This window comes from Phyllobates terribilis, unplaced genomic scaffold (assembly GCF_046119375.1).
Source record: "Phyllobates terribilis strain yellow unplaced genomic scaffold, ASM4611937v1 Scaffold_5__5_contigs__length_657084704, whole genome shotgun sequence".
Taxonomy (NCBI): domain Eukaryota; kingdom Metazoa; phylum Chordata; class Amphibia; order Anura; family Dendrobatidae; genus Phyllobates; species Phyllobates terribilis.
Genome location: NW_027362765.1, coordinates 326,588,437 through 326,615,996, shown reverse-complemented (window position 1 = coordinate 326,615,996; position 27,560 = coordinate 326,588,437). Strand labels below are relative to the sequence as shown.

The 27,560-nt window shown below is 46.0% G+C and overlaps 1 protein-coding gene across 4 annotated transcripts in view; it reads left to right on the top strand.

The window, feature by feature from the left end:
• The window catches only part of LOC141273145 (uncharacterized), a 127,396-nt gene that overhangs the window by 67,402 nt on the left and 32,434 nt on the right, over positions 1–27,560 (top strand). For 3 of the 4 annotated variants that reach the window (XM_073684585.1, XM_073684586.1, XM_073684589.1), the window contains one exon: positions 2,074–2,551. In XM_073684585.1, the coding sequence (XP_073540686.1) occupies positions 2,087–2,551 (465 nt within the window). In that variant the 5' untranslated portion in view covers positions 2,074–2,086. Of the gene's footprint in view, positions 1–1,466; positions 1,574–2,073; positions 2,552–27,560 lie in introns of all 4 variants that reach the window. The other variant, XM_073684587.1, reaches the window with a different exon arrangement.

Sequence of the window (27,560 nt, the reverse complement as noted above, 5' to 3'; positions counted from 1 at the left end):
TCCCTTACAACATTCACAAGAGTGCAGTTATGGTGCAGTAGGCACAGCGTAGGAGACTGACCCATGTGTCCCTGTACCGGGAAGATGAAGGCCCCTAATGTAACCTGTTACGCATATATAACATTCATGCAACCTGTTATGCATATATAACGTTCTTGACAGTAATGTGCCATGGTCCATAACCATAATGGATCATGCAAATGTGCCTCTATTGCGCAGAAGAGAAAGGCAAGCCTTGCTCCTGCTACCCCTTGTATACATGTTTCAACCTCAGTAAACAAGACTTTATTTTTGCAACTTAGTGAAAATAAGGAACAAAGATCACATTAGCTCAACAGTGCAGGAAATGATCCACAGAGAGTGCAGTACACGGACAAATCCTGACTCTAGTTTCAGGTATGAAGAGAAAAAGACAAAAAAGTCCAGCTGCCTACAAAAAAATTGTTTTAGGCTATGTGCCCATGATGCAGAAATTCTCAGGATTTTTTCCTGAGCGTTTCTGCATCTCCCTGGCAGAAAAAAACGCTTGCGGATTGTACATGCGGATTGTACATGTGGATTGTACATGCGGATTGTACATGCGTTTTCCTGCCAGGGACATGCGGATGTGAAGCGTTCTTCACTTGCATTTCCGCATGCGGGTTATCAAGAGCTTTCCAAGCGATTTTACCATCATTTGGAAAGTGCTTGTCAACTTGGTCACACTATATAAATCCATACAACCGGCATGGATTAATATACTGTGACCGAAAGAATGGTAAAAAATAAAAAATAAATCTATACTTACCTTCTGATGGCCCCCAGTGTCTTGATTCCCTCCATTCTCCCTTGCCGGCAGCAGTAGACTGAAGGACCTGCCGACGTCAGCGTCGCATGACCCGTCACATGACTATGACGTCAGCGCAGGTCCTTCAGTCCATCGCTAGCTGCTGGCAAGTGAAGACAAGGAGAGCGGGGGCCGCCAGAAGGTAAGTATAATCTTTGTTTTTTATTTTATTCTTTTTTTCACAGTTTTCTATGGTACCCGGGTCCGGAGGAGAGTCTCCTCTCCTCTAGACCTGGGTACCATCCGCACATTAGAACGCATGCATTCCGCATGTCCTTATCTAGTGAAGCGGAATGCACGCATTCTAATGCAAGTCAATGGCGGCGAAAATGCAGCACTTCCGCAAAGTAATTGGTAGTGCTGAGTTTTTTTCCGCAATGATAATCCGCAGCGGAAATTTCCTCAGCATATGCACAGCACATGTGGATTATCATTGGGGAACATGGCAGACCTTCTACCATGCATTTTTTAAGCGTTTCTGCCGCTGCGGAAACGCTTAAAAAACGCATCGTGGGCACACAGCCTTAGAAAAACAAGTGAAAAACATTGTTAAAACATTTTTTGAATGCTCTAAAAACAAGGAAAACACAGCATTAGGCCATTTACCTTTGCAAAACTGTCTGTTTTCTTCATCCTGAAGGTAAAAGGGTCCAGTGCTGCAAAAATTGTGCCAGAGCCAAACCTGAAGGTGTCCATAACAGAATCCCATCCGCATGCAAACACCCAGAGACCCTTAGGTTTTTAGAGGTGAGGAATTACATGTCAGTCAAATTTCTCCCTTACACAAGGACATGTGAACAGCCTCATAGATTATAATAGGTACGACGGGTTCTATCCATGAAAAGTATACTTATACGAAAAACTAACGTCTAAATGAGTCCTTAGGAGAATGTCACAGGAAGGTAAGCAGGTTCAGTAGAGCTGTCTCACTGGTAAATTCCCTGGTTCCCAATTGACCCAGTTTGGTATTGTATTGAGCAACCATAGTGGTCATTAAAGGAAAAGTGCCCCTCCTCTACGAGATGAATCATGTAAACGAGCCTTGTACTTCAGCAGAGCTCATAAGAAGCTTTCCTCCTGTGTTGATCGATGCCAGCACATTGCCATCCTTACTGAGTGGGGTCATATCAGAAGCTGTGCAGCTAGGTAGCTTAACAGTAAAGCTGAGTAACATTAACATAAGATTATCATTATAAATAGCATGTATAATTTGAAGTTTATAGTGTACCATTCTGCTTTTTTCATAGTTCCTTCCTGGTAATGTCCTCTCCATTGCATGATATAAACTGTCACAAGCCTGAGTGTACATGCCGGAGTCCTCCATCATATGAAGAAATCACCGCTCCACCAGTATGGAGTATTCCTCAGGGCCCATCTCATCAACAATGGAATTACAACTCCTTACCACCAACTTATCATATCTATAGCAATATACCATCTCTGAATGCACCTCTACCTGCATCTCAGCATAATAGCATAGCTACTATTGACCAATGGAGCATCGAGGCACCCAGACCAATCTCTAGTAACCCTTCAGCTTGTCATACAACAACGGTCTTCAATCACCAATGTAATACAGAAACACCAGCATCTACCTATGACAACATCTCCACACAAGCAAGGAGGGCTGAGGGCGATCATTCTCTGAACTTAGAGAACACCACGACCCAAAGGACATTATCTGTTATTGCAAAAAGATTTCAGAAAGGATCAAAAGTGCTTGGGGTGAGTGATGAATAAAATTGGAAATAGTCATAAAAGTAGAAAATCATAAAATTTAGCATATAAAATGAAATCCAAGAAATCCAAAAAAGGACTTTACTTTTAAGTAACTTTTTAAATAAGCTACTATGTGTACATGAGATAAAACTCAATTTCAGGTCAATATATGACTTGTGTGCTGCTTTTTCACCAGTTTTCCCCTACTCATCCTCTCTCTAATTTGCAATTGACTCCAGCAAGTGGTTGGTAATCAGCTGCTATACGTTCCATATAATGAACACAAAAGAGAGGGACTCCTGCTCTTTTTCCCATTGGTAGCACACAGATAAAAGCAACAATGGCCATGGAGGAAACAGTTGGATAAACTGGATTCAATATGCACCATTTATTTCTCTGCCTCTTATTACTCTGCTGCTCATTCTGCTCCTTTCTCCACCTGACCACTCCTCTCTCTCCATAGACTTCTATTTGCTGTGCCACCAAATAACTCATTTTGTGGATAGTCAGTCTTGCTTTGACTAAGACTGATTGGAGCTATTTTTCAGAGTGATTGATGAGTTAAGGAGGTGGGGTAGGGTGGGGGTGGAGATTTGTCTGGTTAGATATATTGCAAAGTTCCTTATATTTACGTGTATTATTGAGTTATGTACAGTGCCTTGAAAAAGTATTCATACCCCGTGAACTTTTCCTCATTTTTTCACGTTACACCCACACATTTAAATGTATTTTTTTGGTATTTTATGTGATATACCCACACAAAGTAGCAAATATTTGTGACCTGTAAAGAAAATGATACATGGTTTTGTAATTATTTTAAAAATATAATCTGAAAATTATGACGTACATTTGTATTCAGCCCTGCTGAGTCAGTACTTTGTAGGACCAACTTTCGCTTCAATTACTGCTGCAAGTCTTTTGGGGTATGTCCCTACCAGCTTTGCACGTCTAGAGGCTGAAATCTTTGCCCATTCTTCTTTACCAACTAGCTGTAGCTCAGTGAGATTGGACGGAGAGTGTCTGTGATCAACATTTTTCAAGTCTTGCCACAGACTCTCAGTGGGATTTAGGTCTGGACTTTGGACCATTCAAACATGTGAATATGCTTTGATCCAAAGCATTCCATCATAGTTCTGACAGTATGTTTAGTGTCCTTGTCCAGCTGGAAGGTGAACCTGTGCCCCAGTTTCAAGTCTTTTGCAGCCTTTAAAAGGTTTTCCTCCAGGATTGCACTGTATTTAGCTCCATCCATCTTCGCTTCAGCTCCGACCAGCTTCCCTGTCCCTGTTGAAGGAAAACATCCCCACAGCATAATGCTGCCGCCACCATGTTTGATGGTGGGGATGATGCTTTCACGGTGATGTGCAGTGTTAGTTTTCCACCACATATAGCATTTTGCATTGAGCTCAAAAGTTCTACCCTTTTTCCACATGCTAGTGTAGCACCCTGAGGATTCGGCTGCTACAGGGGTATTACACCTCAACCCAGAGGTGTGGTATTCCACTCCCGGGTAAGGATGGAGTGTGGAACTGAGCTCAGTTAGCTGCATGCACTACACACATCCCATTTCCGGGGAACAGACCGATGGTACTCCCACTAGGGAAATGTGCAGGTACGACAGTGTCTGTTCCTGGCTGGAGTGGGAGGGGGGTGGAACATCCCAGTAGTGTAGGGGCAGATAGGGGGAGCAGCCTGGGTAAAGCTAGGAGCTCATTGGGTGCTGGTCACCTGAGCTCACACATAGAGGGAGTATATAAGGTGGGCACCATCTTAGGACAGGGTCTTTGTAGAGTGAGTCAGTCTGTCAGAGTGTAACCTGAGGAGCAGAGCAGAGAAGCTCAGCCAGAAGGGCTGACAGGGAGTTGTGGTTCCGGCTGGGCCCAGCTCCAAGGCCAAGAGAGAGAGAGGAGTCTGAAGGACCCAGAGAAAACAAGAGGGAACTCCAAGAACCCAAAATTAGATCAGAGGGTGAAGAGTTGACACCTAGGGTACCGGATCCCAAGCTGGCAGAGAGAAAAGCACACCTTAGCCAGAGACCGGAGGTCGTGGGCAGGATCTGCCACGACCCTCACCACATCCACCAGGAAGGCAGACCAAGTATAGGGTCAGGGAACCCAGAGGAGGTGTACCCACCAAGAGACCCGAGGGAGCCGGACATAGGTGGATCCCTGGTGAGAACGGCCAGAAGAGAGGGAAAGTCAGACAGGAGCTCAGGACCACGCTCCAGAACTGCCTGGGGGTTAGCCGAGTCCAGGACCTGGTGGACGCAGCACGACTCGGGTGGTCGCTTCAGGCCAGAGTGACCATAAGAACACCCGTAAGTAAAAACCCCTGAACTGCACAGCCCGACTCTGAGTCTTCTTGCTGATTCATCCTGCACCTTCACAACCACCATCCTCTACATCTGACCCCCTGAGGCTATACCCCTCCCGTTGGGGGTTATACTACCAAAGCTGCACACATACCAACAGCCTCAGCGGACCCTGCTGCAGCGGCGGCCTTTTGACCGCAAATCAACGGGTGGCGTAGTCGACACAAAGAACTCTAATAACATCTGTAGGACTGCCACACACTGAGCTTGACACCCTGGGCACGGACCGGGTCACAGCCACTCGGAGACTACAACCCCCATCTGATCCGGCTCCGGGTATCCCTAACAACATGGCCCAGGGGGCGCGTCAACTTTGGCGTAGTCGGCAGGATAACGTGCCCGCAACAACCGGGTACTGCGTGCCTGAAGAAAAGTTCACCGTTACCTCAAAAAGAAGTCTCCCGACGGTTCCGGAGGGTCCCCGCCAACGGACCCCATCACAGGTCGTTTCCCGCCGGTTGTCCGCCATTTGCAGCTTTTTCCCGCCATTTCCGAAGATTTCCCGCCTTGGAAGAGCGGACGCCATTATGGGCGTGCCGGAGGGTGGCAAGAGGCCACCTCCCATCGTGGGCCAGGTCGAAGAATGGCGCCAAAAGCTGAAACCGCGCCCACCAACAGAGACTGTGATGCTGGAAGTGTCCATCAGCGTGAGAGAACTGCCCCTGGAACTGACAATCACAAAGTTGCCCCGGGACCACCTTCAATGTGGGCGGAGACAGAACAAGAGAACAAAGATGGGTGTCGCCTGGAGCAGTCTGGAGAGAGCGCACCCGGAGACAAGAAGTCTGGAGGAGAGTCCAGAGAGAACACACCCGGAGATGGAGGGAGAGGCAGGCAGCACCGACCCAGTGGTCAGGAGCCTGTTGCAGGTCGCCACTCCAGAAGGCCTGCTGGAGATCCTGGCGCAGCTCCCCGGAGATCGGGAGCGTGCACAGACCGCGCTGGAGGGCCTAGCATGGAGGATGGCCCGGGTGCAGCAGGAAACACTGGCGGAGTGGACTCGAGAGATGGCCCAGCAAGCCGGAGCCCGCCAGCGGAGCATGCCACCCGCAGCGGGGAGCAAGTCCACCTCTGAGGACGGCGAAGGAGGGACGACGGCCGGAGACGGCGCCGCGGAGGGAGCCGAAGAGATGAAGGCAGGTAATGGGGACGACAGCATCCCGTGCCCAGAAGCCGTAAACCTGCCCCAGCTCCCCGTCGCAGAGCCCGAAGCCCCACTCACCGTTCCCGTAGCCGCTGCGTCATCGCTCCAAGCTAGGCCTCAAGCGGCCGGAGCCGCGGCCACGCCCCCTGCTATGTCACGTGCCTCAATCCAGAGCGCGGCCAAGCAGGAGAAGCCACCGGCCTGGTCGCAAGGCCGAGTGCCCCCGGGCGCCGCAGTACCAACAGCGCCCTCCACCTCTGCCGAGCCGCCGGCCTGGTCGAAAGGCCAGGAACACCCGGGCGCCGCCGTCTTCACGGTGCCCTTCACATTCAGGGTGCCCCAAGCCTGGTCGCAAGGCCTGGTAAACCTGGGCGCCGCTACCACCACAGCGCCCTCAACCTCTAGAGCGCCGCACCTGGGTGAAGACCTGTTCGCCCAGCATACGTGCCCGGATGGGCAGCCCTTTGTGTGGCCTCCGGAGTTCGTCAATCCCCGACTCCGGAGGGAACGGCCTCTGGATGAGCCCCTGATACCGCCTCCGGCGCCTGTCAAGATGACCCCGCTCCCGCTGGAAGAAGCGCAGTTCGAGTGGGACCCCACCGGAGGAAACCTCATGGGGTTCACTCAGGAAACAAGGGCAGCCGCAGCTGAGCGTGTGGAGTGCTGCCGCCAGCAGTTGGAAGTCTTTGACAGGGAAAGGAGAGAGAGGCGGGTCCGTGAGCAGCGGCTGCAAATACAGAGCCCTGAACAGAAGAGCCGGACCCGGAGGAACCCCCGTGCAGCTCATGGTCCCCGCACCATCGGGACTGTGATTAAGTTCAACCTGCAGCATGGGTGGGGCTTCATTAGAGACCATCATACCCCCGGCGACGTCTTTGTGACCCGCAGAGACGTAGAAAGCCATCTGCCGGAGGGACACAGAGGTCGTGACCTGTATCTAGGGGATGAGGTCACCTTCACCCGGCACAAGTGTGCCAAAGGACCCTACGCCCTCCATGTGCATCGCCTGACGGAGGAGGAGCTGCGGTGTGAGGAGGAGCAAGAGGACCCGGACGGGTCTGAAACAGAAACTGAATCTAAAGAAGGAGCAGGAAGACGCCGTCGTTGAAGTACGGTAGAGAGAGACTGTATATAGTTACCCGTCAGGGTATAAGAACTGTTCTAGTTAAAATATAGTCCCCGTTGGGACCAGCCGATTGAACTGAAACCAGTGTGTCCCTATTCCCACTGACCGAGGACTGAGAGCGGTTAATCCTCCCTAATACCTGGCCGAGGACTGAGAGCGGCCATATTTCCCCTTGTATATAGTTGCGCTTCCTAAAGCGCCCCCTACCGGTTTTATAGGAAACTGTTTTCTTCCAAAAGAGACTGTCGCACTTTACCCGGTCACAAGTTGCACCGTGGCCGGAGGAACAAGAATGTTTCCAATGAAGAGTTTTATATGAAAAGTTTTATAATATATATATATATTGTTTTATATGTTTATGATGTTTATAAAAAAAAATTGTATGTTTGTGGATGTTTTTGTTCTCTTACAGCCCGAGGACGTGCTGTGATTTACCAGGGGGGAATGTAGCACCCTGAGGATTCGGCTGCTACAGGGGTATTACACCTCAACCCAGAGGTGTGGTATTCCACTCCCGGGTAAGGATGGAGTGTGGAACTGAGCTCAGTTAGCTGCATGCACTACACACATCCCATTTCCGGGGAACAGACCGATGGTACTCCCACTAGGGAAATGTGCAGGTACGACAGTGTCTGTTCCTGGCTGGAGTGGGAGGGGGGTGGAACATCCCAGTAGTGTAGGGGCAGATAGGGGGAGCAGCCTGGGTAAAGCTAGGAGCTCATTGGGTGCTGGTCACCTGAGCTCACACATAGAGGGAGTATATAAGGTGGGCACCATCTTAGGACAGGGTCTTTGTAGAGTGAGTCAGTCTGTCAGAGTGTAACCTGAGGAGCAGAGCAGAGAAGCTCAGCCAGAAGGGCTGACAGGGAGTTGTGGTTCCGGCTGGGCCCAGCTCCAAGGCCAAGAGAGAGAGAGGAGTCTGAAGGACCCAGAGAAAACAAGAGGGAACTCCAAGAACCCAAAATTAGATCAGAGGGTGAAGAGTTGGCACCTAGGGTACCGGATCCCAAGCTGGCAGAGAGAAAAGCACACCTTAGCCAGAGACCGGAGGTCGTGGGCAGGATCTGCCACGACCCTCACCACATCCACCAGGAAGGCAGACCAAGTATAGGGTCAGGGAACCCAGAGGAGGTGTACCCACCAAGAGACCCGAGGGAGCCGGACATAGGTGGATCCCTGGTGAGAACGGCCAGAAGAGAGGGAAAGTCAGACAGGAGCTCAGGACCACGCTCCAGAACTGCCTGGGGGTTAGCCGAGTCCAGGACCTGGTGGACGCAGCACGGCTCGGGTGGTCGCTTCAGGCCAGAGTGACCATAAGAACACCCGTAAGTAAAAACCCCTGAACTGCACAGCCCGACTCTGAGTCTTCTTGCTGATTCATCCTGCACCTTCACAACCACCATCCTCTACATCTGACCCCCTGAGGCTATACCCCTCCCGTTGGGGGTTATACTACCAAAGCTGCACACATACCAACAGCCTCAGCGGACCCTGCTGCAGCGGCGGCCTTTTGACCGCAAATCAACGGGTGGCGTAGTCGACACAAAGAACTCTAATAACATCTGTAGGACTGCCACACACTGAGCTTGACACCCTGGGCACGGACCGGGTCACAGCCACTCGGAGACTACAACCCCCATCTGATCCGGCTCCGGGTATCCCTAACAACATGGCCCAGGGGGCGCGTCACTAGCTATATCCCCTACATGACTTTTTGCAAACTGCAAATGGGACTACTTATGGCTTGATTTCAAAAATGGCTTTCTTCTTGCCACTCTTCTATAACGGCTAGATTTGTGGAGTACATGACTAATAAAAGTCCTGTGGACACATTTTCGCACCTGAGCTGTGGATCTCTGCCGCTCCTCCAGAATGCCCATGGTCCTCTTGGCTGCATCTCTAATTAGTGCTCTCCTTCCTTGTGACATCAGTTTAGGTGGACGGCCATGTCTTGATAGGTTTGCTGTTTTGCCATACTTCTTCCATTTTTGGATGATGGATTAAACAGTGCTTTGTGAGATGTTCAGAGTTTCTGATATAGTTTTTATTTACTCTTCTCCACAACTTCATCCCTGACCTGTCTTGTTTTCATGATGCTGTTTGATCCCTAATGTTCTCAAACAAACCTCTGTGGACTTCACAGAACACCTGTAGTTACACTGAGTATGAATTATACACAGGTGGACCGCAGCACGTGATACCACCCAGCTCTCAGTCCAACTAGCAATGAATCTTCCCTTTCTCCTGCACAGGGTTCAGCCCCCTGAATCCCTCCCCCAGCTAATTGTGCCTTAGTGGAGATATTTTCTCAGGGGGAACCCATCCCCTGGGTTTGCATGTGAGACTACCTGTGGTGACGGAGAGAACAATGGACCAAGGTCTCAGAGATATGGTCACTGAATAGAATATCCTGAGGTTGAACTGATGAGCAAACAAATCACTAAAGGCCCCGTCACACATAACGAGATCGCTAGCGAGATCGCTAATGAGTCACGGTTTTGGTGACGCAATAGCGATCTCGCTAGCGATCTCGTCACGTCTGACAGGTAGCAACGATCAGGCCCCTGCTGTGAGATCGCTGATCGTTACAAAGCTTCCTGGACCATTCCTGGGTCGTTGCTCTCCCGCTGGGCAGTGTGCATCGCTGTATTTGACACCTTATCAACGACCTCGTTAGCGATTCAGAACTGAGACATGTCGGCGTGCATAAATTGGACTTTTCTGCGCTCCTCGTTTCCGATTGGTGGTCGCTACTGCGTCCTTGTTTTTTCAGATCCCACCAGCGTTCTCCGGCTGTGACTCTACTTTGAAGAAATCAGGCATCTTTAGCGAGGTAAGTATTGTTTGGGGTCTCAAATGAGTTTCCATTTTTAATGGACACGCAGTAGAGATCCCATCTGACCGGAGACGCAGTGTTAAACCTAGGCCACCCAATCAGAATGTAGTAGCGTTCTCCAATTGAAGATGGGGGCGCGGAAAAGTAATTTTATGTTCGCCTTTCTGACACAGTAGAGTCCCTATCAAGGTGTGGATCATTGAAATAGCTGCTGTGTGAAAGCGTCCCAACGACCGCCAAGATCGTTGGTTAGATCTCTGGGCGGCCGAGATCGTTGGGAAGTTCTGCATGTTTGACATCTCCCCAGCGATCCCAAAACCGTGACGCAATAACGTTCTAGCTAGCGACGTCGCTAGCGATCTCGTTATGTGTGACAGGGCCTTAACAAAACACAGCAAGCAAATTTCTAACAACACAAAATTAAGATTGACGAAAAGGGGTGCTCAGTGCTGGAAAAGTATTTAGAAAGTGGCCAGGTCCTCACACATTTCATTTACACTTCACAAATACTTGCTGCTTTGTGTTAGTATATCACATAAAATCACAATAAAATACATTTAGGTTTTGTGGGTGTAATGTGGAAAAGTTAACGTGGTATGAATACTTTTGAAGGCACTGTAAAGTGTATTGAAATCACAGTTCTCATTTAAACTATAACAGACAAAATTCTATCTGCCATCAGTCACCACTAGGTGACCTTACTGCACACTTATTTCTACAACGGTCATTGTGCTCACTGGTAAATACATCTTAGGCTATGTGCCCACGAAGCAGAAATGCTCCGGATTTTTTCCTGAGCGTTTCTGCATCTCCCTGGCAGAAAAAACGCATGCGGATTGTACATGTGGATTGTACATGCGGATTGTACATGCGGATTGTACATGCGGATTGTACATGCGTATTGTTTTTCCTGCCAGGGACATGCGGATGTGAAGCGTTCTTCACATGCATTTCCGCATGCGGGTTGTCAAGCGCTTTCCAAGCGATTTTAGCATCACTTGGAAAGTGCTTGACCACTTGGTCACACTATATAAATCCATGCAAATGGCGTGGATTTATATAGTGTGACCCCAAAGAATGGTAAAAAATAAAAAAATAAATCTATACTTACCTTCTGATGGCCCCTGGAGTCTTGCTTTGCTCCGTCCTGGCTTGCTGGCAGCTCGCGGTACACTGAAGGACCTGCCATCACATGACTATGACGTCAGCGCAGGTCCTTCAGTCCACCGCGAGCTGCCGGCAAGAGAAGACAAGGAGACCGGGGGACATCAGAAAGTAAGTATAATATTTATTTTTTATTTTTTCTTTCTTTCACAGGTTCTATGGTAACCGGGTCCGGAGGAGAATCTCCTGTCCTCTAGACCTGGGTACCATCTGCACATTGAAAGCATGTATTCCGCATGTCCTTATCTAGTGAAGCGTAATGCATGCGTTCTAATGCAAGTCAATGGCGACGAAAACACAGTGCTTCTGCAAAATATTTGGTAGTGCTGCGTTTTTTTCCTCAATGATAATCCGCAGCGGAAATTTCCGCAGCATGTGCACAGCACATGCGGATTATCATTGGAGAACATGGCAGGCCTTCTACCATGCATTTTTTAAGCGTTTCTGCAGCGTTTTTGGCGAGGCAGAAACACTTCAAAAACGCATTGTGGGCACACAGCCTTAAAGCGTACCTGATATTTCATGTGTTTGTGACGCGCCCCCTGGGCCAGTGCTGTTTGGGGATACCCGGAACCGGATCAGATGGGGGTTGTAGTCTCCGAGTGGCGGCGACCCGGTCCGTGCCCAGGGTGTCAAACTCAGTGTGCGGCAGTCTTTGGTAGATGTTGTTAGATGTTCTTAGTGTCGACTACGCCACCCGTTGATTTGCGGTCAAAAGGGCCGCCGCTGCAGAAGGGTCCGCTGAGGCTGGTGGTATGTGTGCAGCTGTGGTAGTATAACCCCCAACGGGAGGGGTATAGCCTCAGGGGGTCAGGTGTAGAGGATGGTGGTTGTGAAGGTGCAGGAGAGTTAAGCAAGAAGACTCAGAGTCGGGCTGTGCAGTTCAGGGGTTTTTACTTACTGATGTTCTTGTGGTCACTCTGGCCTTGAGTGACCACCCGAGCCGTGCTGCGTCCACCAGGTCCTGGACTCGGCCAACCCCCCAAGCAATTCTGGAGCGTGGCCCTGAACTCCTTTCTGACTTTCCCTTTTCTCTGGCCGTTCCCACCAGGGATCCACTTATGTCCGGCTCCCTCGGGTCTCTTGTTGGTTGGACCCCTTCTGGGTCCCCTGACCCTATGCTTGGTATGCCTTTCTAGTGGATTTGGTGAGGGTCGGGGCAGATCCTGTCCACGACCTCCGGTTCCTGGCTAAGGTGTGCTTTAGCCTCTGCCAGCTTGGGATCCGGTACCCTTGTGCGCCCACCCTTCACCCTTTTGTCCTTATTCTGGGATCTTGGGGTTCCTTCTTCTTTCCTCTCTGGGCCTTCCTTTCTCCTCTCTCTCTGCAGACATGGCCTTGGAGCTGGGCCCAGCTGGAGCCACAGCTCCCTGTCAGCCCTCCTGGCTGAGCTTCTCTGCTCTGCTCCTCAGGCTAAACTCTGACAGACTGACCCTGTCCTAAGATGGTGCCCACCTTATATACTCCCTCTATGTGTGAGCTCAGGTGACCAGCACCCAATGAGCTCCTAGCCTTACCCAGACTGCTCCCCCTATCTGCCCCTACACTACTGGGATGTTCCACCCCCCTCCCACTCCAGCCAGGGACAGACACTATCGTACCTGCACATATACTGGTGGGAGTACCATCGTTCTGTCCCCCGGAAATGGGATGTATGTAGTGCATGCAGCCTACTAGCTCAGTTCCACACTCCATCCTTACCCGGGAGTGGAATACCACACCTCTGGCTTGAGGTGTAATACCCCTGTAGCAGCCGAGTCCTCAGGGTGCTACATTTGCTCAGAATAGTCTATTCTATGTGTAAAATAACACTATTTCTGGTCATTATTCAGTATGGTTCAGTTTTGCCTTCTGCGTGCTCTCTCTGTCTGTTGCCTTAGCTAGTGAGGGGAGACTAGCAGCTATGATATCACCCATACACAGCACACAAGACATGTTCTTTCCTACTCCCTTGTCTCTTGAAGCAGCTGCAAAGGAGACATTATACAATAATACTGACCAGGATGCGCCATTTCTGGGACGGCTGACGGCTGGTGTTTCTAGCCTGGGAGGGGGCCAATATTCATGGCACCCTTCCTGGGCTATTAATATCAGCCCCCAGCTGTCTGCCTAGTCTTTGCTAGCTATTAAAATAGGGGGGACCCCACATAATTTTTTTGGGGGTCACGCATTTTAATAGCTAGTAAAGGCTAGGTATTCAGCTGGGGGCTGATATTAGTAGTCTGGGAAGCTCCGTGGGTATTACCCCCTTCCCAGGCTTCAAACATCTGCCCCAGCCGTCTGCTTAACCTCCGCTAGAGACTAAAATTACGGGGAACCCCACGCCAGTTTTTTTTTAAATAAATTCTTTACTTTAACACTAAATGACAAGTACAGTAATCAACACTATCACTGTACTTCTTATATATGTGACTGACATGTTTCTATCTATCTAATCTATGTGTGATGCTCTATTCTTTCTGTTATAAATTGTCGGGTACTGATGCTGAATTGCCGGCCGGCTTTTTTAAAGAGACAGTGCATGAAAACACTATTATTTTTTTTAATAAATCCTTTAACACTAAATGACAAGTACAGTAAGCAACACTGTCACTGTACTTCTTATATATGTGACTGACATGTTTCTATCTATCTTATCTATGTGTGATGCTCTATTCTTTCTGTTCTAAATTGTCGGGTACTATGTATGCCGCTGCTGAATTGCCGGCTTTTCATGTAATACATTCTACATTATTCTTAGTTGTTTTCCTTCATGTAGAATTAACCTACAAAGAAAGAAAGGGTTTATTTTTATTCCGATATTTGTGTCCCATTGACTTGCATTGGTTTCCGGTATCGGAATCGGCGATATCCGATATTTTTTGGGTATCGGTCCGATCCAATCCGATCCGATATTTCCCGATATCAGAAGGTATCGCTCAACACTATTCAGTACAAAAGATAGGGTCAGAGTCTATTCATTGCAGCTAACTTACATGTGGATGTCTTGAAACAATAGGAAGTATGAGATTAAAAGAGCCCAATTGATCAATGTGAAAATTGCAAGATTTATCGTTTTATTTCTAATAAAGATTGCGATATAGAAAAAAAACACAAAAAAAAAATAATTTAACATTAAAATCCAAATTAAAGAATAGGTCATTTTCTGATGATGCATTCCCTTCCAGCCCCTCCGCTATTTTGCTGTCTTTATTAATTAATGGCACTATATAATTGTATAAGTGAGTAAATAAAATATGTACAGGTGATTAAAACTGTTCACAATACTTTATGTTTGGTTTAAACAAGGTTATGGCTTTTAGGAAAATGACCGAAAAATATCCTGCTCATTTCAAAAAAGAAAAAAAAAATATGGAAAAATTTTAGCAAAAATAGCATGTGTGAATAGGCAGAAAAGCTTATAAACTAATTTAGCTTGGCTGGAGCTGTCTGACCACTGAAAAATATATTTCCATAATGCCCTGATTTATATGATATATCCTAACTGATCCTGAACATGAACCCTTTGAGATTGTATTCAGAGGATGTCATTAAGCCAAAAATAACTTTCCAAACTGGGAAGTTATTATGATTAGTATGCTTTGTGTTTATGAGAAGGATTGCTGAAATGGAAACAGCTGTTTCTCATCTATGTCAAATTCTGGCCTCATTTCCCTCTCTAAAACCACTTATACTAATGCCTCCTGTTGGTCACATTTGTACTGAAAATTCTAACAAGAATATTAGAATGTATTATTCTAAGAAAAATTCACATCTTCTAACAATGAGAAGCTGTCACGCGATGCTTGCTGCCCAACCATGGGCAGCATGAATCAAAGTCTGGCTGCATGACTGCAGCCAGGTATATTCTCTTTGCAATGCTCCAGCGTTTCAGTGAAAACACAATTTGAAAGGTTGGCCGGGGACTATTAGGAAGGACTTGACAAGTCCCTTGACTGGCTTTTCAATGTCATGCAACAACCCAGAGACACAACTCCAGCATCAGAGGAACAATGCTGCTCCAGGTTGTAAGTACAGTGGTGTGAAAAAGTGTTTGCCCCCTTCCTGATTTCTTACTCTTTTGCATGCTTGTTACACTTAAATGTTTCAAATAACAAAACAAATTTAAATATTAGACAAAGATAACACAAGTAAAACACAAAATGCAGTTTTTAAATGAAGGTTTTAATTATTAAGGAAAAAAGAAATCCAAACCTACAGGGCCCTGTGTGAAAAAGTGATTGCCCTCCCTCCCCCACTTAAAAGATAAATTATCTGGGGTTTATCACATCTTTGGGAAGATGAATTAAATTTCTCTACCCACACACAGGCCTGATTACTGCCACACCTGTTCTCAATCAAGAAATCACTTAAATAGGACCTGCCTGACAAAGTGAAGTAGACCAAAAGAATATCAAAAGTTAGACATCATGTTGCAATCCAAAGAAATTCTGGAACATATAAGAATAAAGTAATTGAGATCTATCAATCTGGAAATGGCTTTAAAGCCATTTCTAAAGCTGTGGAATTCCAGCTAACCACATTGAGAGCCAAAATCCACAAAGGGCAAAAACATGGAACAGTGGTGAACCTTCCTAGGAGTGGCCGACCAACCAAAATTACCCCAAGAGCGCAGCGACGACTCATCCAAGAGGTCACAAAAGACCCCACAACAACATCCAAAGAACTGCAGGCCTCATTTGCCTCAGTTAAAGTCAGTGTTCATGACTCCACCATAAGAAAGAGACTGGGCAAAAATGCCATGCATGCTAGAGTTCCAAGACAAAAACGACTGCTGAGCAAAAAGAACATAAAGGCTCGTCTCAGTTTTGCCAGAAAACATCTTGATGATCGCCAAGACTTTTGGGAGAATACTCTGTGGACTGATGAAACAACAGTTGAACTTTTTGGAAGGTGTAAGTCCCATTACATCTGGCATAGAAGTAACACAGTATTTCAGAAAATGAACATCATACCAACAGTAAAATATGGTGGTGGTAGTGTGATGGTCTGGGGCTGCGTGGCTGAATTACAACAATTCTGCAAAGATGAGTGGGCCAAAATTCCTGCAGAATATTGTAAAAGCCTCATTGCCAGTAATCGCAAACTCTTGATTGCAGGTATTGCTGCTAAGGGTGGCCAACCAGTTATTAGGTTTAGGGGCAATCACTTTTTCACACAGGGCCCTGTAGGTTTGGAAAAATCACTGACTGAGGTGGAATAGCAATAATTAAAAAATGATACTTTATTAAAAATATTAAAATACTATGATCAAATTCACCGTACTATATGCAGTTTATCATGTATGTCCCCTATTTTTTCACACGGTTCATACTCCGGATATGAATATTCCCTGAAACCAATCACCCAATGTGTAATACCTGATGTCTAAGATACTCTCAATACATCTGTATCCTAAGTTGCCAACCCTTAGATAGATATAAATTATTTCCACAGGGGGAGCATAAGATTATTATTGCATTTTACCCTCTACAGAATAACAGACTATACACCCATTCTCATCCTATATATAGTCGGGGTTGATTATTTCTACAGGGGGAACATAGGATTATTATTGCACTTTGGCCTCTGCAGAATATCAAACTCTAAACCCCTTCTCATCCTATATATAGTTAGGGTTATATGGAAAAGGAGAGGTTTTAATTATTTCCACAAGGGGAGCATATGACTATTATTGCACTTTGCCCTCTGCAGAATATAAGACTACAACCCCCTTCTCATCTTGTATATTGACATAGTTATACGAAAAAGGACAGATCCCCCCCCCCCCTAAACCTTTTTATAAACCACAATCCACTACTGAAGGATACAGATAACACATTTCTATCTATATTGTGCTCTTGTCTAAAAGCAATTGGTATGCGATATCAGTTTACAGCCTGCAAATTTCTGTTGCATCACAGATGACTCAATGGCTGCTCTGTATCTACATAGGACCATAGGACACAGCTCTACATCTACATAGGACACAGCTCTACATCTACATAGGACACAGCTCTACATCTACATAGGACACAGCTCTACATCTACATAGGACGCAGCTCTACATCTACATAGGACCATAGGACACAGCTCTACATCTACATAGGACCATAGGACACAGCTCTACATCTACATAGGACACAGCTCTACATCTACATAGGACACAGCTCTACATCTACATAGGACGCAGCTTTACATCTACATAGGACACAGCTCTACATCTACATAGGACACAGCTCTACATCTACATAGGACGCAGCTCTACATCTACATAGGACACAGCTCTACATCTACATAGGACACAGCTCTACATCTACATAGGACGCAGCTCTACATCTACATAGGACACAGCTCTACATCTATATAGGACACAGCTCTACATCTACATAGGACGCAGCTCTACATCTACATAGGACACAGCTCTACATCTATATAGGACACAGCTCTACATCTACATAGGACACAGCTCTACATCTATATAGGACCATAGGACACAGCTCTACATCTACATAGGACACAGCTCTACATCTACATAGGACGCAGCTCTACATCTACATAGGACACAGCTCTACATCTACATAGGACACAGCTCTACATCTACATAGGACACAGCTCTACATCTACATAGGACGCAGCTCTACATCTACATAGGACACAGCTCTACATCTACATAGGACGCAGCTCTACATCTACATAGGACGCAGCTCTACATCTACATAGGACACAGCTCTACATCTACATAGGACACAGCTCTACATCTACATAGGACACAGCTCTACATCTACATAGGACACAGCTCTACATCTACATAGGACACAGCTCTACATCTACATAGGACGCAGCTCTACATCTACATAGGACGCAGCTCTACATCTACATAGGACGCAGCTCTACATCTACATAGGACGCAGCTCTACATCTACATAGGACACAGCTCTACATCTACATAGGACGCAGCTCTACATCTACATAGGACACAGCTCTACATCTACATAGGACACAGCTCTACATCTACATAGGACACAGCTCTACATCTACATAGGACACAGCTCTACATCTACATAGGACACAGCTCTACATCTATATAGGACACAGCTCTACATCTACATAGGACACAGCTCTACATCTACATAGGACACAGCTCTACATCTACATAGGACACAGCTCTACATCTACATAGGACACTGCTCTACATCTACATAGGACACAGCTCTACATCTACATAGGACACTGCTCTACATCTACATAGGACACAGCTCTACATCTACATAGGACACAGCTCTACATCTACATAGGACACAGCTCTACATCTACATAGGACACAGCTCTACATCTACATAGGACACAGCTCTACATCTATATAGGACACAGCTCTACATCTACATAGGACACAGCTCTACATCTACATAGGACACAGCTCTACATCTACATAGGACACAGCTCTACATCTACATAGGACACAGCTCTACATCTACATAGGACACAGCTCTACATCTACATAGGACACTGCTCTACATCTACATAGGACACAGCTCTACATCTACATAGGACACAGCTCTACATCTACATAGGACACAGCTCTACATCTACATAGGACACAGCTCTACATCTACATAGGACACTGCTCTACATCTACATAGGACACAGCTCTACATCTACATAGGACACAGCTCTACATCTACATAGGACACAGCTCTACATCTACATAGGACACAGCTCTACATCTACATAGGACACAGCTCTACATCTACATAGGACACTGCTCTACATCTACATAGGACACAGCTCTACATCTACATAGGACACAGCTCTACATCTACATAGGACGCAGCTCTACATCTACATAGGACGCAGCTCTACATCTACATAGGACGCAGCTCTACATTTACATAGGACGCAGCTCTACATCTACATAGGACGCAGCTCTACATCTACATAGGACACAGCTCTACATCTACATAGGACGCAGCTCTACATCTACATAGGACGCAGCTCTACATCTACATAGGACACAGCTCTACATCTACATAGGACACAGCTCTACATCTACATAGGACACAGCTCTACATCTACATAGGACCATAGGACACAGCTCTACATCTACATAGGACACAGCTCTACATCTACATAGGACACAGCTCTACATCTACATAGGACGCAGCTCTACATCTACATAGGACGCAGCTCTACATCTACATAGGACACAGCTCTACATCTACATAGGACACAGCTCTACATCTACATGGGACACAGCTCTACATCTACATAGGACGCAGCTCTACATCTACATAGGACGCAGCTCTACATCTACATAGGACACAGCTCTACATCTACATAGGACACAGCTCTACATCTACATAGGACCATAGGACACAGCTCTACATCTACATAGGACCATAGGACACAGCTCTACATCTACCTAGGACACAGCTCTACATCTACATAGGACACAGCTCTACATCTACATAGGACACAGCTCTACATCTACATAGGACACAGCTCTACAGCTACATAGGACACAGCTCTACATCTACATAGGACACAGCTCTACATCTACATAGGACACAGCTCTACATCTACATAGGACACAGCTCTACATCTACATAGGACGCAGCTCTACATCTACATAGGACACAGCTCTACATCTACATAGGACACAGCTCTACATCTACATAGGACACAGCTCTTCATCTACATAGGACACAGCTCTACATCTACATAGGACACAGCTCTTCATCTACATAGGACACAGCTCTACATCTACATAGGACACAGCTCTACATCTACATAATACACAGCTCTACATCTACATAGGACACAGCTCTACATCTACATAGGACACAGCTCTACATCTACATAGGACACAGCTCTACATCTACATAGGACACAGCTCTACATCTACATAGGACACAGCTCTACATCTACATAGGACGCAGCTCTACATCTACATAGGACGCAGCTCTACATCTACATAGGACACAGCTCTACATCTACATAGGACGCAGCTCTACATCTACATAGGACGCAGCTCTACATCTACATAGGACGCAGCTCTACATCTACATAGGACACAGCTCTACATCTACATAGGACACAGCTCTACATCTACATAGGACACAGCTCTACATCTACATAGGACACAGCTCTACATCTACATAGGACACAGCTCTACATCTACATAGGACGCAGCTCTACATCTACATAGGACGCAGCTCTACATCTACATAGGACGCAGCTCTACATCTACATAGGACACAGCTCTACATCTACATAGGACACAGCTCTACATCTACATGGGACACAGCTCTACATCTACAAAGGACACAGCTCTACATCTACATAGGACACAGCTCTACATCTACATAGGACACAGCTCTACATCTACATAGGACACAGCTCTACATCTACATAGGACACAGCTCTACATCTACATAGGACACAGCTCTACATCTACATAGGACACAGCTCTACATCTACATAGGACACAGCTCTACATCTACATAGGACACAGCTCTACATCTACATAGGACCCAGCTCTACATCTACATAGGACACAGCTCTACATCTACATAGGACACAGCTCTACATCTACATAGGACGCAGCTCTACATCTACATAGGACCATAGGACACAGCTCTACATCTACATAGGACCATAGGACACAGCTCTACATCTACATAGGACACAGCTCTACATCTACATAGGACACAGCTCTACATCTACATAGGACGCAGCTCTACATCTACATAGGACACAGCTCTACATCTACATAGGACACAGCTCTACATCTACATAGGACGCAGCTCTACATCTACATAGGACACAGCTCTACATCTACATAGGACACAGCTCTACATCTACATAGGACGCAGCTCTACATCTACATAGGACACAGCTCTACATCTATATAGGACACAGCTCTACATCTACATAGGACGCAGCTCTACATCTACATAGGACACAGCTCTACATCTATATAGGACACAGCTCTACATCTACATAGGACACAGCTCTACATCTATATAGGACCATAGGACACAGCTCTACATCTACATAGGACACAGCTCTACATCTACATAGGACGCAGCTCTACATCTACATAGGACACAGCTCTACATCTACATAGGACACAGCTCTACATCTACATAGGACACAGCTCTACATCTACATAGGACGCAGCTCTACATCTACATAGGACACAGCTCTACATCTACATAGGACGCAGCTCTACATCTACATAGGACGCAGCTCTACATCTACATAGGACACAGCTCTACATCTACATAGGACACAGCTCTACATCTACATAGGACACAGCTCTACATCTACATAGGACACAGCTCTACATCTACATAGGACGCAGCTCTACATCTACATAGGACGCAGCTCTACATCTACATAGGACGCAGCTCTACATCTACATAGGACGCAGCTCTACATCTACATAGGACACAGCTCTACATCTACATAGGACGCAGCTCTACATCTACATAGGACACAGCTCTACATCTACATAGGACACAGCTCTACATCTACATAGGACACAGCTCTACATCTACATAGGACACAGCTCTACATCTACATAGGACACAGCTCTACATCTATATAGGACACAGCTCTACATCTACATAGGACACAGCTCTACATCTACATAGGACACAGCTCTACATCTACATAGGACACAGCTCTACATCTACATAGGACACTGCTCTACATCTACATAGGACACAGCTCTACATCTACATAGGACACTGCTCTACATCTACATAGGACACAGCTCTACATCTACATAGGACACAGCTCTACATCTACATAGGACACAGCTCTACATCTACATAGGACACAGCTCTACATCTACATAGGACACTGCTCTACATCTACATAGGACACAGCTCTACATCTACATAGGACACAGCTCTACATCTACATAGGACACAGCTCTACATCTACATAGGACACAGCTCTACATCTACATAGGACACAGCTCTACATCTACATAGGACACTGCTCTACATCTACATAGGACACAGCTCTACATCTACATAGGACACAGCTCTACATCTACATAGGACGCAGCTCTACATCTACATAGGACGCAGCTCTACATCTACATAGGACGCAGCTCTACATTTACATAGGACGCAGCTCTACATCTACATAGGACGCAGCTCTACATCTACATAGGACCCAGCTCTACATCTACATAGGACGCAGCTCTACATCTACATAGGACGCAGCTCTACATCTACATAGGACACAGCTCTACATCTACATAGGACACAGCTCTACATCTACATAGGACACAGCTCTACATCTACATAGGACCATAGGACACAGCTCTACATCTACATAGGACACAGCTCTACATCTACATAGGACACAGCTCTACATCTACATAGGACGCAGCTCTACATCTACATAGGACGCAGCTCTACATCTACATAGGACACAGCTCTACATCTACATAGGACACAGCTCTACATCTACATGGGACACAGCTCTACATCTACATAGGACGCAGCTCTACATCTACATAGGACGCAGCTCTACATCTACATAGGACACAGCTCTACATCTACATAGGACACAGCTCTACATCTACATAGGACCATAGGACACAGCTCTACATCTACATAGGACCATAGGACACAGCTCTACATCTACCTAGGACACAGCTCTACATCTACATAGGACACAGCTCTACATCTACATAGGACACAGCTCTACATCTACATAGGACACAGCTCTACAGCTACATAGGACACAGCTCTACATCTACATAGGACACAGCTCTACATCTACATAGGACACAGCTCTACATCTACATAGGACACAGCTCTACATCTACATAGGACGCAGCTCTACATCTACATAGGACACAGCTCTACATCTACATAGGACACAGCTCTACATCTACATAGGACACAGCTCTTCATCTACATAGGACACAGCTCTACATCTACATAGGACACAGCTCTTCATCTACATAGGACACAGCTCTACATCTACATAGGACACAGCTCTACATCTACATAATACACAGCTCTACATCTACATAGGACACAGCTCTACATCTACATAGGACACAGCTCTACATCTACATAGGACACAGCTCTACATCTACATAGGACACAGCTCTACATCTACATAGGACACAGCTCTACATCTACATAGGACGCAGCTCTACATCTACATAGGACGCAGCTCTACATCTACATAGGACACAGCTCTACATCTACATAGGACGCAGCTCTACATCTACATAGGACGCAGCTCTACATCTACATAGGACGCAGCTCTACATCTACATAGGACACAGCTCTACATCTACATAGGACACAGCTCTACATCTACATAGGACACAGCTCTACATCTACATAGGACACAGCTCTACATCTACATAGGACACAGCTCTACATCTACATAGGACGCAGCTCTACATCTACATAGGACGCAGCTCTACATCTACATAGGACGCAGCTCTACATCTACATAGGACACAGCTCTACATCTACATAGGACACAGCTCTACATCTACATGGGACACAGCTCTACATCTACAAAGGACACAGCTCTACATCTACATAGGACACAGCTCTACATCTACATAGGACACAGCTCTACATCTACATAGGACACAGCTCTACATCTACATAGGACACAGCTCTACATCTACATAGGACACAGCTCTACATCTACATAGGACACAGCTCTACATCTACATAGGACCCAGCTCTACATCTACATAGGACACAGCTCTGCATCTACATAGGACACAGCTCTACATCTACATAGGACACAGCTCTACATCTACATAGGACACAGCTCTACATCTACATAGGACACAGCTCTACATCTACATAGGACACAGCTCTACATCTACATAGGACACAGCTCTACATCTACATAGGACGCAGCTCTACATCTACATAGGACGCAGCTCTACATCTACATAGGACACAGCTCTACATCTACATAGGACCCAGCTCTACATCTACATAGGACACAGCTCTACATCTACATAGGACACAGCTCTACATCTACATAGGACACAGCTCTACATCTACATAGGACACAGCTCTACATCTACATAGGACGCAGCTCTACATCTACATAGGACGCAGCTCTACATCTACATAGGACGCAGCTCTACATCTACATAGGACGCAGCTCTACATCTACATAGGACGCAGCTCTACATCTACATAGGACGCAGCTCTACATCTACATAGGACACAGCTCTACATCTACATAGGACACAGCTCTACATCTACATAGGACACAGCTCTACATCTACATGGGACACAGCTCTACATCTACATGGGACACAGCTCTACATCTACATAGGACACAGCTCTATATCTACATAGGACACAGCTCTACATCTATATAGGACACAGCTCTACATCTACATAGGACACAGCTCTACATCTACATAGGACACAGCTCTACATCTACATAGGACACAGCTCTACATCTACATAGGACACAGCTCTACATCTACATAGGACACAGCTCTACATCTACATAGGACACAGCTCTACATCTACATAGGACCCAGCTCTACATCTACATAGGACACAGCTCTACATCTACATAGGACGCAGCTCTACATCTACATAGGACGCAGCTCTACATCTACATAGGACGCAGCTCTACATCTACATAGGACGCAGCTCTACATCTACATAGGACGCAGCTCTACATCTACATAGGACGCAGCTCTACATCTACATAGGACGCAGCTCTACATCTACATAGGACACAGCTCTACATCTACATAGGACACAGCTCTACATCTACATAGGACACAGCTCTACATCTACATAGGACACAGCTCTACATCTACATGGGACACAGCTCTACATCTACATGGGACACAGCTCTACATCTACATAGGACACAGCTCTACATCTACATAGGACACAGCTCTACATCTATATAGGACACAGCTCTACATCTACATAGGACACAGCTCTACATCTACATAGGACACAGCTCTACATCTACATAGGACACAGCTCTACATCTACATAGGACACAGCTCTACATCTACATAGGACACAGCTCTACATCTACATAGGACACAGCTCTACATCTACATAGGACACAGCTCTACATCTACATAGGACACAGCTCTACATCTACATAGGACACAGCTCTACATCTACATAGGACACAGCTCTACATCTACATAGGACACAGCTCTACATCTACATAGGACACAGCTCTACATCTATATAGGACACAGCTCTACATCTACATAGGACACAGCTCTACATCTACATAGGACACAGCTCTACATCTACATAGGACACAGCTCTACATCTACATAGGACACAGCTCTACATCTACATAGGACACAGCTCTACATCTAGATAGGACACAGCTCTACATCTATATAGGACACAGCTCTACATCTACATAGGACACAGCTCTACATCTACATAGGACACAGCTCTACATCTACATAGGACACAGCTCTACATCTATATAGGACACAGCTCTACATCTACATAGGACACAGCTCTACATCTACATAGGACACAGATCTACATCTACATAGGACACAGCTCTACATCTACATAGGACGCAGCTCTACATCTACATAGGACACAGCTCTACATCTACATAGGACACAGCTCTACATCTACATAGGACACAGCTCTACATCTACATAGGACACAGCTCTACATCTACATAGGACTCAGCTCTTATTGTCTCATGTACAGACCCAATGAATCGTCTATCATTACGCTGTTCCTTTAAGAATTGCTGCTCCTTTATTTATAACTCAGGGTATCACAGCAGCCTCTTAGCATGTATGTCCCTATATCCAAATACATGCCCCAAAACATACAAGTACACCTCTACGCATTTCACCCATCTAATATTTTTATAGGCACATCAGGAGGCTCAGGCACTATTTTGCTTGATAATACATTTGCAGGAGTCTCTGCTCCCGGCTGTTATGAGAGCCACATGCGGCAGCACGGACGCCAAACTCTTTTAGATAATACTCCTCCCCCCTTCCAATGATGTGATCCAGCATGGGCCACTCACAGAGCCCCTGCCATGGGGCCAATAAGGAGCTGCCACATCACATGCGGGATTCACGCGTCACGGGGGGGCGGAGTCATCATAGATACCACAGCACAGATAGGCAGACTGCATCCTGACGGCAGCTGGTAACGTAAACAAACTTTTAACCCATTATTGACATGGATGCATAAATCAGAAAGCCAGAATATCCAATAAAAACAGTATAGCATCTTATTAAAAATAGTATTCACCAGGATTGGGAAGACTAAAGGATGTCAATTTTAATAAGTATGGTTAGACATTCAACAATCATAAAGATACTCATACTGTATGCCTAGATGCTCATTACTATTAGATATCATTGCCAACCATACACTCCCAAACTTCCACAGTTATTATATGAATGCAGTAAAGGACATACATTCATTTAAACCCATTGGAGCAACAGTTTTTAATCTGTGAATCCACTGGGTTTCTTTCCTTTGAATTTTGTTGTCATGATCACCCCCCCCTTTGAGATGTTCTAATTTTTTCAATACCCTGAAAACCTATAGCCTTAATATCACCATCATGTATTTCCCAAATGTGCCTAGAGATAGGTGTATCTTCTTTCCTCCGAATGTCCCCCAGGTGTTCGAGAATTCTAACACGAAATTGTCTAATGGTTTTCCCTACATATGTTTTGGGGCAGTCGCATTTTGCCAGATATACAATGCCCTCCGTTCGGCAGTTGATAAACTCTCTGTTCTGGTAGATTTTACCAGTAATATCACTGGTGAATGATGTTTTCTTCACTATAGAGTCACAGGCCTTGCAAGTCCCACATCTAAACATACCGACCAAATTTGTACGATTTAGCCACGTAGGATCAGCCTTATCTGGTTGTAGATGGCTATGGACCAGACGATCTTTTAAATTTCGTCCCCTACGATACGTCACTGAAGGGTGAGGTGTAATAGCACCCCTAAGGTCCGGATCTAAGTTCAAAACATCCCAGAAGGTGCGAAGGACATTCATTACTTTCTTAGATTTGTCGTCAAAGGTCCCTATTAGACGTACTAAACCATTGTCCTCATTTCTCACTTTAGGGACCAATAAAGATGTCCTATTAGCTGCCTTTGCATGATGGTATGCCTGCTCCTCAACATACGAGGGATAGCCTCGTTTTTTGAACCTTTCACGCAGTTCACACGCTTCCCTCTCAAATCTTTCCAGGGATGAACAATTTCGTCTAAGACGCTGGAATTGCCCCTTGGGAATTCCACGTTTAAGAGGTGGAGGATGGTGGCTTTTCCATTGTAAAAGGCTATTCATAGCCATTGATTTTCTGAAAAGGTTTGTCACTAGGCA